Raw genomic sequence first — 16,060 nt, 5'->3', positions numbered from 1 at the left:
ATTCCTATTAAGTAGTATTAACTTCCACATCAAAGTGGTGTTAGGTGAAAATATTCTGACCTTGCATAAAATGGTAATTAAGTTACTTCGATTTGCGTTGGTTATTATATAGTTCTTTTCAACGAATTTCGATTGTGAATTGATGTGAAGTTAAAATATATCATTAGTTGGTATATGTTTTTTAGTTGGAAACTAGGGGAATGGGTATGTGCCTTTTTTTAAGGTAGGAGATTAGTAGAATGGGGATTTTAACCTAAATTTTCTAAGTAATATGATTTCGGTCATTAGACTGTTAATAGTTATTGGTTAGTTGAAAATTTTTAAATTATCTATGCCAAGTCAGAATTAAAAAGAGAATGTGAATAATTAAAAAAATGCATTTGCTTTTAGGTTAAAAATTGAGATTAATATTTAACCTCGAGATAAATATTAATTAGATTAAATGTTAATTTAATTTTTTAAAATATTTAAAAAATATTAATAAAGGATTAAAAAATTTTAAAAGTAATAATTTTCGTGAGTACAATGGGCGTGAATAGCATGTTGCTTTAGTGAGAAAAAGATTCAGCAGCACTTTAAATTATAACAATATATTAGATTCCTCGCATTGGAAAAGTTTCAAGTTTCGCAACATTATAGCCATTCTTATAGATCCAATGAGCCTGATATATCCACAAATTTGAATAAAAATTAAAATATTTTCTCTATTTTTTTGAAACGGATGGGTCCAATTTGGTTTAAATAGACATTTTTTAGATTGAATCGAAATTAAAATTGAAGTATCATACAATCCAATTTCAGACCTCAATTTCAGAGATCAAAACTTGTGATTTCGACTCAAAACTGGACCTACGGGTGAGCAGATTTCAGTTCATATTAAAAAATCAAACCGAATTAATTTGATTCAATCAGTTCGATTTTAAAATTCAATCAGTTCGATTCGATTTTATATTATAAAAATTTCAGTTATTTTTATTTAATTCGGTTTTCAAGAGAAAAAAAAATCTATTAAACCAAACTAAATAGTAATTTTATATATTTAAATTGAACCAAACTAAATCAAATCGATTTTTGAATTGATTTATTTTTATGAAAAATTTATAAATTATATTTAATTATATATATATATATATAAATTGTTTAATTTCTTTGGTTATTAGGTTCAAACCAAAGTCAAAATTAAACAAAAAAACTTAAAAATAAATCTACATTAAAAAATCAATCAAAAATTAAAACCGATCGATTTGAATCAAACCGAAATAGAATAATTCGATTTAATTCAATTTTTCATCCATTTCGATTCGATTTGATTTTTACAATATATAATTTGATTTTTATAATTTAATTCGATTCGATTCGGTTTAGTTTAAACCGAATGCTCACCTCTAACTGGACCCGTGGCTAGATATCCACGAGGAATAGTTGTAAGACCCAAACAAAAACTTGTTTTTATCTAAAATGCCATTTTCTTGGTTCTCAGATGCTATGCTTCCACATCAAAAGAATGTAAAGATAAAAACACTTCAACTCTTCAGCCCGAAATACTGCCCACTGGCGCTAGGTACAACATCAATATGGCCAGTATGACCAGTACACTTACGATGAAACAAATCCAAAATGAAACTGATAATTAAGGGTTCTCCTTAAGATTAGAGATAAAAGACAACTGGCGAAATCCAGCATCCATTTCCTAAAACTTCTTAAATGGTTAGAGTTAAGTTAAAGGGAAAAAATTAAAAAAATCTATCTACAAAATTTACACTTCCAAGTGCAAAGGGGGTGTAAACTTGTAATAAGCACCCCCTTCAGGTCATCTTAAACAACCTGATTTTCTTTTACCTCACAAAACAGCAGTGACCAACTCTTCCCAGAAGTATCAAGGAAGTACCTGATGAACACGTGAATCATCCTGACTAACAATAAGTTAGGCCTTCAAATTATACGACAGGTTCAACTGTTTCAAAAATCATAACTTCATGAATCTCACTGTTTGGATGCTATTTACTCCCACTCCCCCCACAACTCTGAAATGCTGACTTTGGGATTGGATTGAAACCAATAATCATCATCAATCTGCAACAGGATGGCCAATGGAATATATACAAACTAGTTAGTCAAAATGAGCTTCCACATGAGCAACCAAATGTCCTAAACATGTGCATATACTTGAAGGGGAAGAAATCGTGAGGTCAACTTAAAGCTTCCAGTTATACTTACATCATAGTCTGAAGGACTTATCTTCTGAATTCCAGATGACTCTGAGTATGCTGAGCTGAACAACTCACCAACATTGTTTTGATCATTCTGTTGGTCTAAAGATAGCTCTTCAGTTTCCACTCCTCAAGGACGGCAACTCCGAGCAGAAGGATTCAGTAGTTTAACATGATTGACAGCTACATCCTCAACTTGTTTTTTGTATTTGCTACAAGCATCAAGAATATAGTTGCGATAACATCAAATATAGAACAAACAAGCAACAAGCACTTATATTCACTCGCGTGTCCTAGATAATATGCAATGGTCAGGTAGGATCACAAGTAAGGACACTGCAGAAACCGTCACACTTCAAACAAATAGTGTTGGTTCATAATGGATGTGCAAATATATGCATGCAAGTAAAGAAAGTACCTCAAGAGGTACAAATCAATTGGTCCAGTGTTGCTTCTAACAATCATTTTATACTGAGGAGGACCAATGTCCTGTTCATGTTAAAAAGTAGTATGTCAGATGGTAATAATTTACATAACATTTTTAACTTCATGCATCCACACTTCTTACCCCATCAGGATCAGGAACTTCAAGATAACTAGCTTGAAGAGCTTTTATTGCAATGAGCATTTGATTCTGTGGCAATGGTAACAAGACAGTGTCACTGAATTTGGCGAATGGGGATTATAAGATAAAACACACAGATTCCATGAAATTCCAAGATTAGCATACCTGGAAGCATGGAAGGCTTGTGATATCTTCCTCCTTCAAAAAGAGATGCCTAACATTTCCAGTAGGCAAGCAATCAAGAAAAGTAACCAAATCACATTGAAATTCACAAACCAAAAAATAAAGGAAAGAAAGAGGGAGAAGAACATCGCGTACCTTTTGTTATTTTCATCTTCCTCCAGGACCCTCAGAAGCTCTTGCTTTTCCCTGAAGAACAAACACAGTGACAGCTCAACCAAACACAGAGGTTGGCGACAGATAAAACTCCTCTCAAAACATACTGAACCAAGTAACCAACCCTATAGATTCGTCAAGCCTGTGTTCATCAGCATGTAAGCTTTCAACTTCAGTCTGTAATGAAACCTTTTAATAAGTAATTGGTCCAATAATAGTAAGATGTTATCTTTCAAAAGTGCATGAAAGCAAGAATTTCAACCGACCACCATTTTACCATGGTGTCAAATATGATCAATGTCGCCAGGTATTTTGCGGTCGCCTGGACGAAAGCTCTTCACTGAAGTGGAAAAAGTGAGGAGTCGCCACTTTAATTTTGAGGAAAATTAAAGAAAACCATTTGTGAAAACATATCAAAAGGAAACCACTTCGAAAATAGAGATTCTAGGTTCGAAGTCCGTATACGGGCGAGGAAGGTGTTAGGCACCCCGCCTCGTCCCTTAACGAGGGTAAACAGATTTAATGTTATGCTCTTTCATAAATTAAAAGGGTAATTAGGGGATTGGGATAGTGATGATGTTAATCCTTTGAGCAAAATAAAAAAATGTTTGATATTACACTTATTTTGGGTTGCCCAAGAAAACGAGTTCGTGAGATGGCCCTTTAGTGAATAGGTGTTCGAGTAAAGTTGTCTTGTGTATTGGAGTTGTGTTGTTTAATTCGGATTTTTGTTAAGAGAGCTCGGGTGAGGAGCTTCTCCCTATCTCTAGATATGTTTTATTAAGGGTTTTAAGAGGGAGATTTCGGATAATAACTCTCCTCCGATCTCCTCATATTTTATTAAGGTTTTGGCTGAGAAACGGATAAGAACTCTCCCTCGATCTCTTAGAGTGTTCGGTTTAAAATTTGATGAAGGATCTCGGATAAGAACTCTCCTCCGATCTCCGTGTTTTTTATTTGAATGAGGATCAGGTAAGAACTCTCTCCCGACCTCTTAAATTGTTTGGTTCAAAATTTTAAATGGAGGATCTCGGATAAGAACTCTCCTCTGATCTCCGTGTTTTTTATTTGAATAAGGATTGGGTAAGAACTCTCTCCCGACCTCTGTGTTTGGTTTAAAATTTTTAAAGAAGGATCTCGGATAAGAACTCTCCTCCGATCTCCTCATATTTTATTAAGGTTTTGGCTGAGAAACGGGTAAGAACTCTCCCCCGATCTCTTAGAGTGTTCGGTTTAAAATTTGATGAAGGATCTCGGATAAGAACTATCCTCCGATCTCCGTGTTTTTTATTTGAATGAGGATCAGGTAAGAACTCTCTCCCGACCTCTAAAAGTGTTTGGTTCAAAATTTTAAATGAAGGATCTCGGATAAAAACTCTCCTCCGATCTCCGTGTTTTTTATTTGAATGAGGATCGGGTAAGAACTCTCCTCCGACCTCTGTGTTTGGTTCAAAATTTTTCAAGAAAGATCTCGGATAAGAACTCTCCTCCGATCTCCGAGTTTTAATTTGAATGAGGATCGGGTAAGAACTCTCCCCCGACCTCTTTGTTTTAATTTGAATGAGGATCGGGTAAGAACTCTCCCCCGACCTCTTTAAGTGTTCGTGATATAAAACCGAACTTTTCACCGATCTCGTATATGACTACCTTGTCCGAACTCTTTGGCTGGCTATATTCGATCTCTTTCGGTTACTAGTCTGGGGTCAAATCTTATCTTGATTCCCGCTCTATTATGCTATTTCCTAGACTCGCTTAGTAGCCCGACCTCATAACTTTTCCTCTGATTCCCTATTCATTCTTTGATTATTTTTATTTATTCAAAAGAAACTTTCACGTTAGGATACTGCTACCAACATTTTATTAAATTACCTACAAGTTACCCGCAATCGGAACACCTATATTCGAAGTAAATAAAAACTAAGAACAAATAAAAAACGTGAACTGATGAATAACAAAAGTAAACTCAAGAGAATAACTATCGGCCTGAAGGATCTACGTGGGGATCTTTAGTATAACTAAACTTAATGAAAAGTTCAAAAATAAAAGCAGAGAAAGTAAAACGCGAGCGTTCGGCAAAGTGACAGTCTAGACACTTACCTGTGTGAGGTCGAGACTATCAAACTGACTCCGGAGATCACAAATATTATAGGGTTGAAAGCTGGTGGTACAGGGACCAATGCTTACTTCGAGATTGCGAGAACCAGGTTAAAATGCAGTTGAGCCGAAGCGACGAAAACCGGGTCAGAATGAGATCAAGCTGAGAGAATAATATGTTGATGTTGGGGTGATGAAGACGAGACTGAATGGAAATGGTATAGCAGAGTGATGAACAGACTGAAAATGAAAGATTTCAGGGTTTGAAAACTCTATCAATGGAGATACTCAAGAAAACTAGTTTCTGAAGTTTCTCAATTTTATGCAAGCTCAGAGTAGCAAAGTAGCAAGACTGAATTAAATTTTAAAGCCTTTCCACTATAATAACCACCACCTTTTTTGTTCGTCCCTCTACAGTATTGCATGGAATTTATAGGGAATGGATGCTACTAATGAAGGGTCAGGATCTCTTCTGGGGAGACGGAAGGTTTGGATTTAAAAGGACATAATCCGATGTCTGAGAATTGAAGAGAATCAAAATGGACGGTTGAGATCCTATTCAGAATATCTGTCCTTTCTCTTTTTTAATCCAACGGCTCAGAGTCTTTCCTGTTAAGACGAATCCGAAGGCCAGGAATAAAAGGCGCCGATCCTGTCGTCTACGTTTTGATCCAAGGGCTCCGGGTTCGTCCTTACAAGTAAGATCAACAGTGGATATTGAGATGTACAGGACTGTCATAACTGTCTTGGCGTCTGTCAACAATGTGGGCGATTCTGCAAACGAGGCGTGCGGTGAAGATTTGATCACGCCTGCAACGCTTTAACTACCTCAGCCCTGATTATGAAAAAAGTTATTGGAAGTCTTTTGTCCTCTTATTGCTTTCCGATCTCTATTCCTTCTGATCTCTCTGTTATGACTCTTTTCTGATCTCTCTCACATCGGGTCCCTCATCATTTCCCGATTTGAGATCGCCCAAACGATGAAATTTGATCTTTAAAGGTTCTCTCAATGATGTAATCCGATCTCTTGGGATCGCCCAAATGATATAATCTGACATTTTGAAAATGAAATGAAATTTTATTTGAAGGTTATTATTTAATGATTGTATTGGTTATTTTTCCGATCTCTGATGTGCATATCTGATCTGGTCTCTAACTAAATTGTCCTTAGCTGATCTGTTACTCTGAACATTTGCCCAATCCGATAACGCTAGCTAACCGATCTCCTTTTATTTGATTTTATTTATTGTGTTTCTGGAGCCTTCCCACGACGTGTCAGGAAAGCGGGCGGATTCCCCTAACCGATGCGTTGCTTGGGACTCTGTGAGCATTGAATGCTCAAACGGATATAAATAGGGGGAGGGTCCATCAGTTGCTCCCCTATGTCACTTTCAGCACTCTACTAGCAACTTCAACATTCTCTCGTTTCTTCAAGTATTTCCGGCACCGATCATATTCCGGTAAGGGTTTTGATCCTTTTCTTAGTTAAACTTTCTTTGGTTTCTTTGAAAATAAGCGGCGCCGAGGGTCAGAGAGCTGCGAGTCCGTCTTCTGTCCATATCTCGTGGACATCGGACGAAGTTGAGGTAATTAGGCCAAGTGGGCGACCTGAACCATTTGCAAACCCCGCCCCAGCTCGCGGTCGGGTGGCTCAATCCAAACGAGCCTCTACTTCGGGGAAAGAAAATCTTCCCGTGGATGAGTTGCCATCGGTTCTCCAGGAAACCGATCTGCAATCCATTAGTCAAGAGTATAACTTTCGGTCCAACTCTTACGAGCTTTTCAGATGCCATGGCGATCTCCAAGCCGATCACTTCTTTGAAGAAAATGACGCAATAATGGTGTATGAAGAGCAATTAAAAGCCGGGCTTCGGTTCCCCCTTGATGACTTCTTTAAGGACGTTCTGAAGTTCCACCACGTATGTGTAGCCCAAGTGCATCCTAACTCATGGCGAATTCTGGTGGCTTTTAGAGGCTTATGCCGGGCTAAAAAGCTTGAGCCTACAGCGAAGGTTTTTGCCGAGTTGCATAGGCTCACTCGTCGAAGGGAAGACGAGTATTGGTTCTTCCAAGCCAAACCGCACTGCGGGCTTTTTAACGACCTCCCCTCTTCACTGAAGAATTGGAAGAATCGCTTTTTTATGTTGAGGAGCAAGATTCCGAACAGTTTTGAAGGTTTCCCACATAGTTGGCAATATCTGGTTCCGTCAATTCCAAAGAAGGTCGCCCTGAGCAGGGACAAGGGTGCCATGGTAATGGAATTGAAGGATCAGGCGACCACTCACAAGTATTCATGCTTATACGCTGTTATGGCCGAACTGAGATGGTGACTAATGCAGATGATCAACAATGAAGATTATGAACTGCAGCTCTCTGACCTCGGACCCGGGACCGGTATAACTTAAATCTTTAGTCTCCTGACTTAGGTAATCTCACTAACTGTTTTTCTGTGCAGAAATGGCTGGAGGAGAAGGCGCAAAGGAGAGCCGCAAGCGAAAAAGAGAAGTCTCCCGAAAGGTACGAGAAATGAAGATCGCCGCGGCATCACAGACGCCAAGGCGAGATTCGGGAGAAGTGCCGGGAGACTCATCCCGACCTTTGGGACAACCGATCCCAAAAGTGGAGGTAGCTCCTTCCCCTCCTCGACAAGAAGAACCACCACCTCCTCCTGTTTCTTCAAGTGCGGAAGGGGGGTCTTCCCAACCTACTATGAGGACCCTTTCTCGTGGTACCCAGGTCCTCATTCATTCTCTAGAGAAGAACAGATCAGTTCGGGGGAATCCGGGTTTGGCCAAAGTTTTGGGAGCTTCCATCTGCCTCCAGGATGACCGGAACAGGCTAACCCCGGACAGCATTGACGATCTCTTGGCCCAGACGATGAGTCTGAGCGTAGAGAGCCTGGTGAATCAGCATATAATCAGGGAAAAGGCTCATCTTCTGAGGCAAGAAATTTTGAAGGCGGTCCAGGACGCAGCTTCCGCCCGAGCCCAACTTTCGTCCGCCTAGGACTATATTGCTGAAATCGAAGATCGGATGAAATCCTACGAGGATAAGTTGGCCGAAAAGGCTCGTGAACTTGGAGAAGCTCGGGCGCTCCGAACTGCAGACGTCGCTTGCCTTACCGAAGAACTCAAAGCGAAAGAAGAAGAGGCTGTAACAAGGGAAGCTGGTGCTTACGTGAATGCACACAGCGATCTTCTGGCCGAGCTCGAGAGGCGTTATCCTAGGGAAGACTTCTCCTGGATGGTGGATCTTGCTCCTAGAGACGAAGAGGGGAGCGAGGAGGAACCCGAGAGAGAGGGAGAGAATGAGCGAAATGACGATGTACCTGGAGAACAGGCTGGGGGAGACCCTCTAGTCGAATGACTTATAACTTTTATTATAAGATGAAATGAAATCCCTTTTGTTCAAATTCTTGATGAGATCGGAAAGTGTCCAAATTGTATGAGTGCTTGATTGTTTGAACATATTAGAACATCAAACTTAAAAGCGACTATTAATCTAAGTATAAGAGGTCGGAAAAACATTGTAAACTTGAGATCGTCCTAAGCCGAGACCAAACACTGGGTAGAACTTTTAGAACATTAAAATTGGAAAGGCTTGATTTGAATTCTTAAGATCGGAATCACCATCAAATCGGACTGAAACCTTAACTTTATTTTAAGGAATGTCTGAGATATACAAGTGAGGAACCCAATCTTAGCATTAGCTAAACGACTTTCCACAATATTTGTAAAGATGAGATCGGAAATGAGACTGGATGGTATGGAGACTTGATATTGGTTTGATCTCCTTTGACAAGAGATCGGAAAATACTCGACTAAGTGTGGGATCGGTTTATTTCATGATCGAGTCATTTGTGACCGAAGGATGTCGGCTGGGAGTCGATTCTCAAAGTCGATGGACCTCGGTGATCGTCCAAAATATGGTGTCGACAATCAATTTCAGACAACTCAAACTTCAGTTGATCTTTTATAGAACTTGATTTATATGCCCCATCATTACTGAATCTTCCTTATGGTGATATTTCACCAGAAATATACTCCATATGAAGCATCTCTCTAAAGTACATAGTGATAAAAGAGTTGCTTAATGTCATCTGATTATTGGTATATTGTGAAATAAGTTGATTGTTAATTAAGCTATATGACAGTTGGTGAATTAATTCAATTGTAAAGCTCAACTGTGACATTCTGCCATTAGATACCTAGAGTCTTCCAATTTCTAACACATAATATCCACAATTTCCTACTGTAATTTTTTCAATATTTTCAGAATGCAAAAATCTCAGGTTTACATTCAACTTGAAACTTACATAACAGCACCAAGTTTATTGACTTGGAACATCAGAACACAATGAACTTGACTTTTTATTCGTGGAACTTTGTATATATGCTCAAGCAGAACAACAGAAAGTGGGAGAGTATCAGAAAATACACTGAGCAAGAAGTTGAGGTCCTTATCATGCAACAATGCAATCAATCCATCATACTATCAGCGCAAGGACTATGGAATCAACATGAAGTTTCTGATACATGAAACAAATTAAATAACTATGCAAGTACCTTTAATCTGGTAACATGATTATCCAAATCCTTTGGCCCACAACCATCATAGCCCCTGTTCATAAGGCCCACCATTTAATTACCAGTTATATTAGAGAAACAAAGAAAGTACCCAAGAAAAGATCCAAAATTATTACCTCCACCTTATGTTGTTTTTAGATGTTTTCTCTATCAATGCTATTCCTTCTAAAACATTTGTAATATCATATATCCTCCTATTTTGGACCTGTCAAAATTAATATGATATATAACAAACAACAATAAAAATAGTCAATATTGAGATCCCCCACAAAGTTGGAGGATGAAAAGATTGATAATACACATACCCCTAGACTAATTAGTCAATGTAATTTCACATTAGAATTTGTTTTCATAAGATAAAAATGTGACAAATTACTGCACTGAAAACAGAACATCATCGGATCTCCTGCTCTAGGTGTAACTCAATTTTCTTAATTAGCAGTTAGCACTAGCAGCATATGAAATAGTTTCAACTTTCAATACCTCAAACACGTCTGCAGTTCTATTCAGATCAAGGGTGCCATCCTTGGCCTCCTGGATCAACTTGACAAATTTCTTGGTCAATATGCCTGCCAACACAACAAATTGAAAATTTTATTTATAATAGCAGCCATAGAGTCAAAGCCACCTAAAATAATAGATATAAATGAATTTCTAAATGTGTCGGCTTATGCATGCAAGTGAGATAGAATGAAAAGGTACCCTGACAGGAGCTAATTAATCTACAAGTACCTAAAGAACTGTCATATCATCAACCAGTTGCTGGATTCAGACCATTAAGAGACTCTGTAATGAAATCAATTAAAAAAAAAAACTCAGTAAACCCATTAAGGTAGCTCAATTTACATTACATAATAATGTACCAAACAACAAATCACTGCTAAAGGACATTACCAGCATTTGATCTTTGAGTCCCTAATTTGGCATTTTTTGGAACCTTTGATCTACTGTTACGCTTCATGCCAGTGGCAGACTGAGGATCAAGTGTATTATCAGCAACTAGTTTGCTATCAGAGGGGATGGTTGCTTGTCCAGTATACTAAGCCTCATGATTGTGCTTTTCATTATTTTGCTTCAACTGCAAAGATTATCACAGTATTTCTGATGAATGTGCAATGAAATTCCATTTAACTTCGTCGTCATGAAAGCAGAATTAACTTGCATAGGAAGCACACAGATGAACAACATGCATGCCCAAAACAAACAAATAAAAGTCAGGGAAATTGACCGTACATGGGTACTGTAACATGAAAAAAACTGAAAGAGGGTGTGATTTTGTTAAATTACTAAATAGGTGCGAATGGAGTTGAGCTGGAAAGTTGATGGATGAAGACGCTATTCAAAATAGTGTCCCAAGGCCGGACGCTATTTATATTTGCGTCCTGAACTGTTCCAGCACTCTTTTTGTAGAGAATGTGGATTTGCAGGATGCTAGGACGCTATTTATAATGGCGTCCCAAGATTCATTTTTAATATATATATTTTTTAATTTATAAATTCAGGGGGATTCGAACGCTAATATGATTAGCTTTTTGTTGTAAGAGCAAACGTGCTGGGAACGCTAATTACATTAGTGTCTTGATACCTGTGCAATTCATGTGTGACGTGAAACGAGCTGGGATGCTAATATGGATTCATAGTTTTGCTTGGATTACTTCTTGCTGCTAATATGGAATTTGATGGGAAAATCCCAAATGGGGTACAAGTGGATTGGGAAGCCATTTTGAATTTTGATCCAAGCAACTTTGTGGATTCCATTAAGAGTTGGTTGTATCCATCTCTCGAGGTTACAACGTCTTGGAAAGATTATCCAGATGTAGCATCAACTTTTGCAGCAACAGGATCTGTTATAGCTGGTTTGAGCTTTTATGATGATTGAATTCCTTTGAACTTTAAGAGGTGAGTTAGCTGCATTGGTATGCTGATGAGTATATATTAAGGGTCTTCTGATTGTCCTGTGAAAGTGAAATTCCTATGATGATTACCTTGGCATTTGAAGATCAAAATCTTTCTTTTCAAAATGAGCCATTAAAAATATTTTCCTTTCATTTGAAAAGAAAAAATGAATCAAAAAAAAAATAAACTAGAGAATCTGACACTGATAACACCAATAAAAGTGGCCCTTTAAGGTCTCTTCCTTTCTTCTTAAATAACATGGCATATGGTGATACTGACACATCATGCATAAATATGATGAGTCAGTTTCAATTGCTATTTAAACTTGTTTCTCATGCTCTGAGAAACTGATGTAGCATGAAAGAATATTCACTATGCAGATCAAACGAATGATCCTAATAAATATATGCAAATTCAACCTGTTTTTTTTTCTCAAAAAACTGATGCAAAAAGACCAACTGCTTAAAACATGTTGCTTTCCTCACTGCACAGAGGTTGAATCTGCAGTTTTTTTTTTTTTTTTTTTCATTTTTTCTTTTCAAACTTAAGGAAAATATTTTTACCGGTTCATTTTGAAAAGAAAGATTTTGATCTTCAAATGCCGAGGTAATCATCATAGGCATTTCACTTTCACAGGACAATCAAAAGACCCTTAATATAAACTCATCAGCATACCAATGCAGCTAACTCACCTCTTAAAGTTCAAAGGAGTTCAATCATCATAAGAGCTCAAACCAGCTACAACAGATCCTGTTGCTGCAAAAGTTGATGCTACATCTGGATAATCTTTTCAAGATGTTGTAACCTTGAGATATGGATACAGCCAACTCTTAATGGAATCCACAAAGTTGCTTGGATCAAAATTTAAAATGGCTTCCCAATCCACTTGTACCCCATTTGGGATTTTCCCATCAAACTCCATATTAGCAGCAAGAAGTAATCCAAGCAAAACTATGAATCCATATTAGCTCCTAGCTCGTTTCACATCACACATGAATTGCGACAGGCATCATGACGCTGATGTAATTAGCGTTCCCAACGTGTTTGCTCTTACAATAAAACGCTAATTATATTAGCGTTCAAATCCCCCTGAATTTATAAATTAAAAAATATTTATATTAAAAATGAATCTTGGGACGCCATTATAAATCACGTCCTAACATCCTGCAAGTCATTATAAATGGTGTCCTCAGTCCAGACCTGACAAATGCAGACATTCTCTACAAAAAGAGTGTTGGAACAGTTTAGGACGTGAATATAAATAGCGTCTGGTCTTGGAACGCTATTTTGAATAGCGTCTTCATCCATCAACTTTCCAGCTCAACTACATTCGCACCTATTTAGTAATTTAACAACATCACACCCTCTTTTATTATTTTCATGTTACAGTGTACGGTCAATTTCCCTAAAAGTCACGTCCCAAACAACTTTTCACATCCCAAATGAAACCTTCACGTCAACTAATCCTCTCCCTTGGTGAAGAGAGAGAGAGAGAGAGAGAGAGAGAGAAATTCTGACCACGTTAACAATAATATTAATCAATAAAAAAAAAAAAAAAAGCTATTGTCAGGTCATGAAAAAGCCTTTTCCCGCTAAAGATACATAAACAGCATCAGAGTGTTTCAATTTCAGATTTGAGTTCTATGGTAAAGACATATAAGTGAAGCAAACTCAGTCCTATCTAAGAAGGGAGGAAATCCAAAGAAAATAAAACAATGTGATTATCATGAAACTTACTAGAAAAGCAAAACATATCTACACACGACAAAGTATAGAGCAGAGTTAAACAGACGTACCCAGAAGATTTTGTTTGCATTTTTACAGCCCAATATTCAAAATGATTACCCTAAGTTACAAGGTCATCACCCAGTAGATACAAGACAAACATGCCTCTTATTCATATACTTCATAAGTTATGATAATATTCCAAGTGATATTCAGTGTTTTTTAGTTTCTAACTAGATGATTAGCAGAATTCGACTAAAAATAAATTACTATGTAAGATTATCAACTACGCAATATCTATTACATCGGAAAATCAAACGGCAAATCAACACTCAACGTTTGGAGCTGGATGTGATGTGGCTGAAAAGAAAAACAATTATGACTCTTGTCAAACAGCCATGAATTGCAATGAACAAGTGTCCACTTAATCATTTGAGAAATTATACTGATGAACCTGTGAAGAAGGTGTGAACCCAAGACTCTTTGTACAGACTACAAACTACTTCCACTTAAATATTTCTACTATCAAACACCTGAAAGTTCAAAGGAAAACAAATTAAAATATAGAGACAATCACTCAGAAGTAGAGAAAATAGAGTGCACTCAATGTGAGAGCACCAAAAGAAGCATGATCGAAACTTAGAAACCAAAAAGTCCAACATCCAAAATCCCAAAGGAGGCACTATCAAAAGTAAATTCATTAATCCAAATAAAGGAAAAAATAAAGAAACAGAAAAACATACAGCGAGTTTACCGAAAGCAGAATGCGAGTCAGAAGCATGCAATTGGAAAGCCAAACGAATAATGTTAGACAAGCGATTGTTATTATTGTTAGTATTAGAAGAAGCAAGAGAAGAAGATGAAAGAGGAAGGTGTGGTTTTGGAGAGGTGGAAAAAGAAAAAGAAGGAGAAGATTGATATTGATTCAGGAAGTGAGAATGAGAATGAAGCAGCTGCAAGTGAAATTGCGAAGGGTGAGGTGTAGCGGTGGTGGGATCTTCACTCGAATTCGCCATGAGAGGGCAAGAAGGAAGAAAGAGCGCGGGATAGTGTCAAAAAGAAAAGGTGCTTTACGCAGCAGGAAGTGACAGAGGGAATGGAGGAGGAGGACTGGAGAAGCAAGGAGACTGGAGAAGAGGTGCGTGTGCGTGCGTGAGTTCGAAATGCGCACGGCCCGCCTCCCTCCTTTTTCTTTTCCCCTTCTCCCTCCGCCTTTATTATCAGCTGATGGGCTTGGGCTCATGGATTAAGCCTTTGATGTTGCCAATATTGGATCCAATACGGCGGGTCTAACTGAGTCGAATTGAGCTAACTGGAATGCTCGAAGTTAACTATTTTTAATATACTTGAGTTCGAATTTGAGTAATTCGAATATCTTAATAAGTTAAATTCGAGTAGCATTGATACTCGACTCCATAAGTTTAATTTAATTTATTTAAAATTATACTTTAATGTATATTATTTTCACTATAATTTAATTTTAACATTTTTTGATCCCAATTAATTAATGAATATGAAATATTAAATTCAATTACCAACTTAATGTGATCAAACCCATAATTCAAGCCAACAAAAAATAAATAATCAGTGGATATTAATTATGTGAAGTCAGACATATTAAATAATTATTTATATAAATGAGTGTTATTTATTCATTGTTTAAAAACATATACTAAAAATAATCATGAAAGTGGAATAGTGAATAAATTGATAAGTTAGGTGGTTATAGGAGTTACTTGATGGTTATGAAAGTTATGCAAGTAATAGGCTAGTAGAAGAAAAAGGTGGCTAATAGTGAAGAAAGTGATGACCGCGTAGCTCAGCCACCAAGCAAAGTTTTTTCTATAAATTGATGTGCTTGACAGAAGCAAACAACACAATCAATCAATCAACACCTGACAGACATAATGTGTTAACTCAAATTTTGTCTAGTCTAGCAATTTTTATATTTTCAAATAATTTTTTATTTTTTCAGTCAAGCAATTAGTCTTTTATTTTTAGCTCAAACGATCATTTACATTTTTATGCATATATTTCAATTGCAAATTATTACTTTCCTGCTCATATTTTCTTTCAAGCAATCAGCCCATTTAATTTTCAATATCCAATTTACTTCTCAAGCCATAATTTAATTTTTTACCAAGAGATAATTTACTTTTCATGCACACATTTACTTTTTCAAGCGATCAATTTACTTTTTTACAAAGTAATTAATTTATGTTTTCAATGTACAAATTTATTTTTCCTACAAAGTGATCAATTTACTTTTTAAATACAATCTTTACAAATTCTATAATGATCGATTTACTTTTAAAGTATAATTTTACTTTTCGACCACAAGTTTTGATCAACTCTTTTTCCAATTTCATAAAAATTGAGCGAGTAGATATTCTAACAAAGTGCATCATATTGGAGTTAGGGATGAGAAGAATAGGTCCTTTATTTCCATCAATCGTCCTATTTAGATTGAATAAAATGAGTTAGAGAACGGCCATATATGTTTTTGACATGCATAAATTGAATAAAATCAATTTCACGGAAAACATCTATATATTAATATATAATTAAAAATATTAATTAATCTCTAGCGTTTAACTTTAATCAAATCGTTCAAAATTGTAGCAAATTACATTTTTTATTATCCTGTG

At 36.8% G+C, this 16,060-nt stretch overlaps 1 protein-coding gene across 1 annotated transcript; it reads right to left on the bottom strand.

Annotated features, from left to right (window-relative positions):
- Positions 1-1,507: 1,507 nt before the first annotated feature.
- Positions 1,508-14,595, bottom strand: LOC110666421 (transcription factor E2FC). Its single transcript, XM_058130783.1, is given in 13 exon segments — positions 1,508-2,073; positions 2,218-2,339; positions 2,630-2,699; positions 2,779-2,844; positions 2,941-2,989; positions 3,094-3,144; positions 3,236-3,300; positions 9,771-9,825; positions 9,908-9,996; positions 10,275-10,360; positions 10,524-10,577; positions 10,686-10,869; positions 14,156-14,595. Coding segments are annotated over 13 exon segments (1,236 nt in total). The 5' UTR covers positions 14,429-14,595; the 3' UTR covers positions 1,508-2,001.
- Between the last annotated feature and the right edge of the window lie 1,465 nt (positions 14,596-16,060).

The sequence above is a fragment of the Hevea brasiliensis genome, chromosome 12 (assembly GCF_030052815.1).
Source record: "Hevea brasiliensis isolate MT/VB/25A 57/8 chromosome 12, ASM3005281v1, whole genome shotgun sequence".
Lineage (NCBI taxonomy): Eukaryota > Viridiplantae > Streptophyta > Magnoliopsida > Malpighiales > Euphorbiaceae > Hevea > Hevea brasiliensis.
This window is presented reverse-complemented; position numbering and strand designations above follow the sequence as displayed.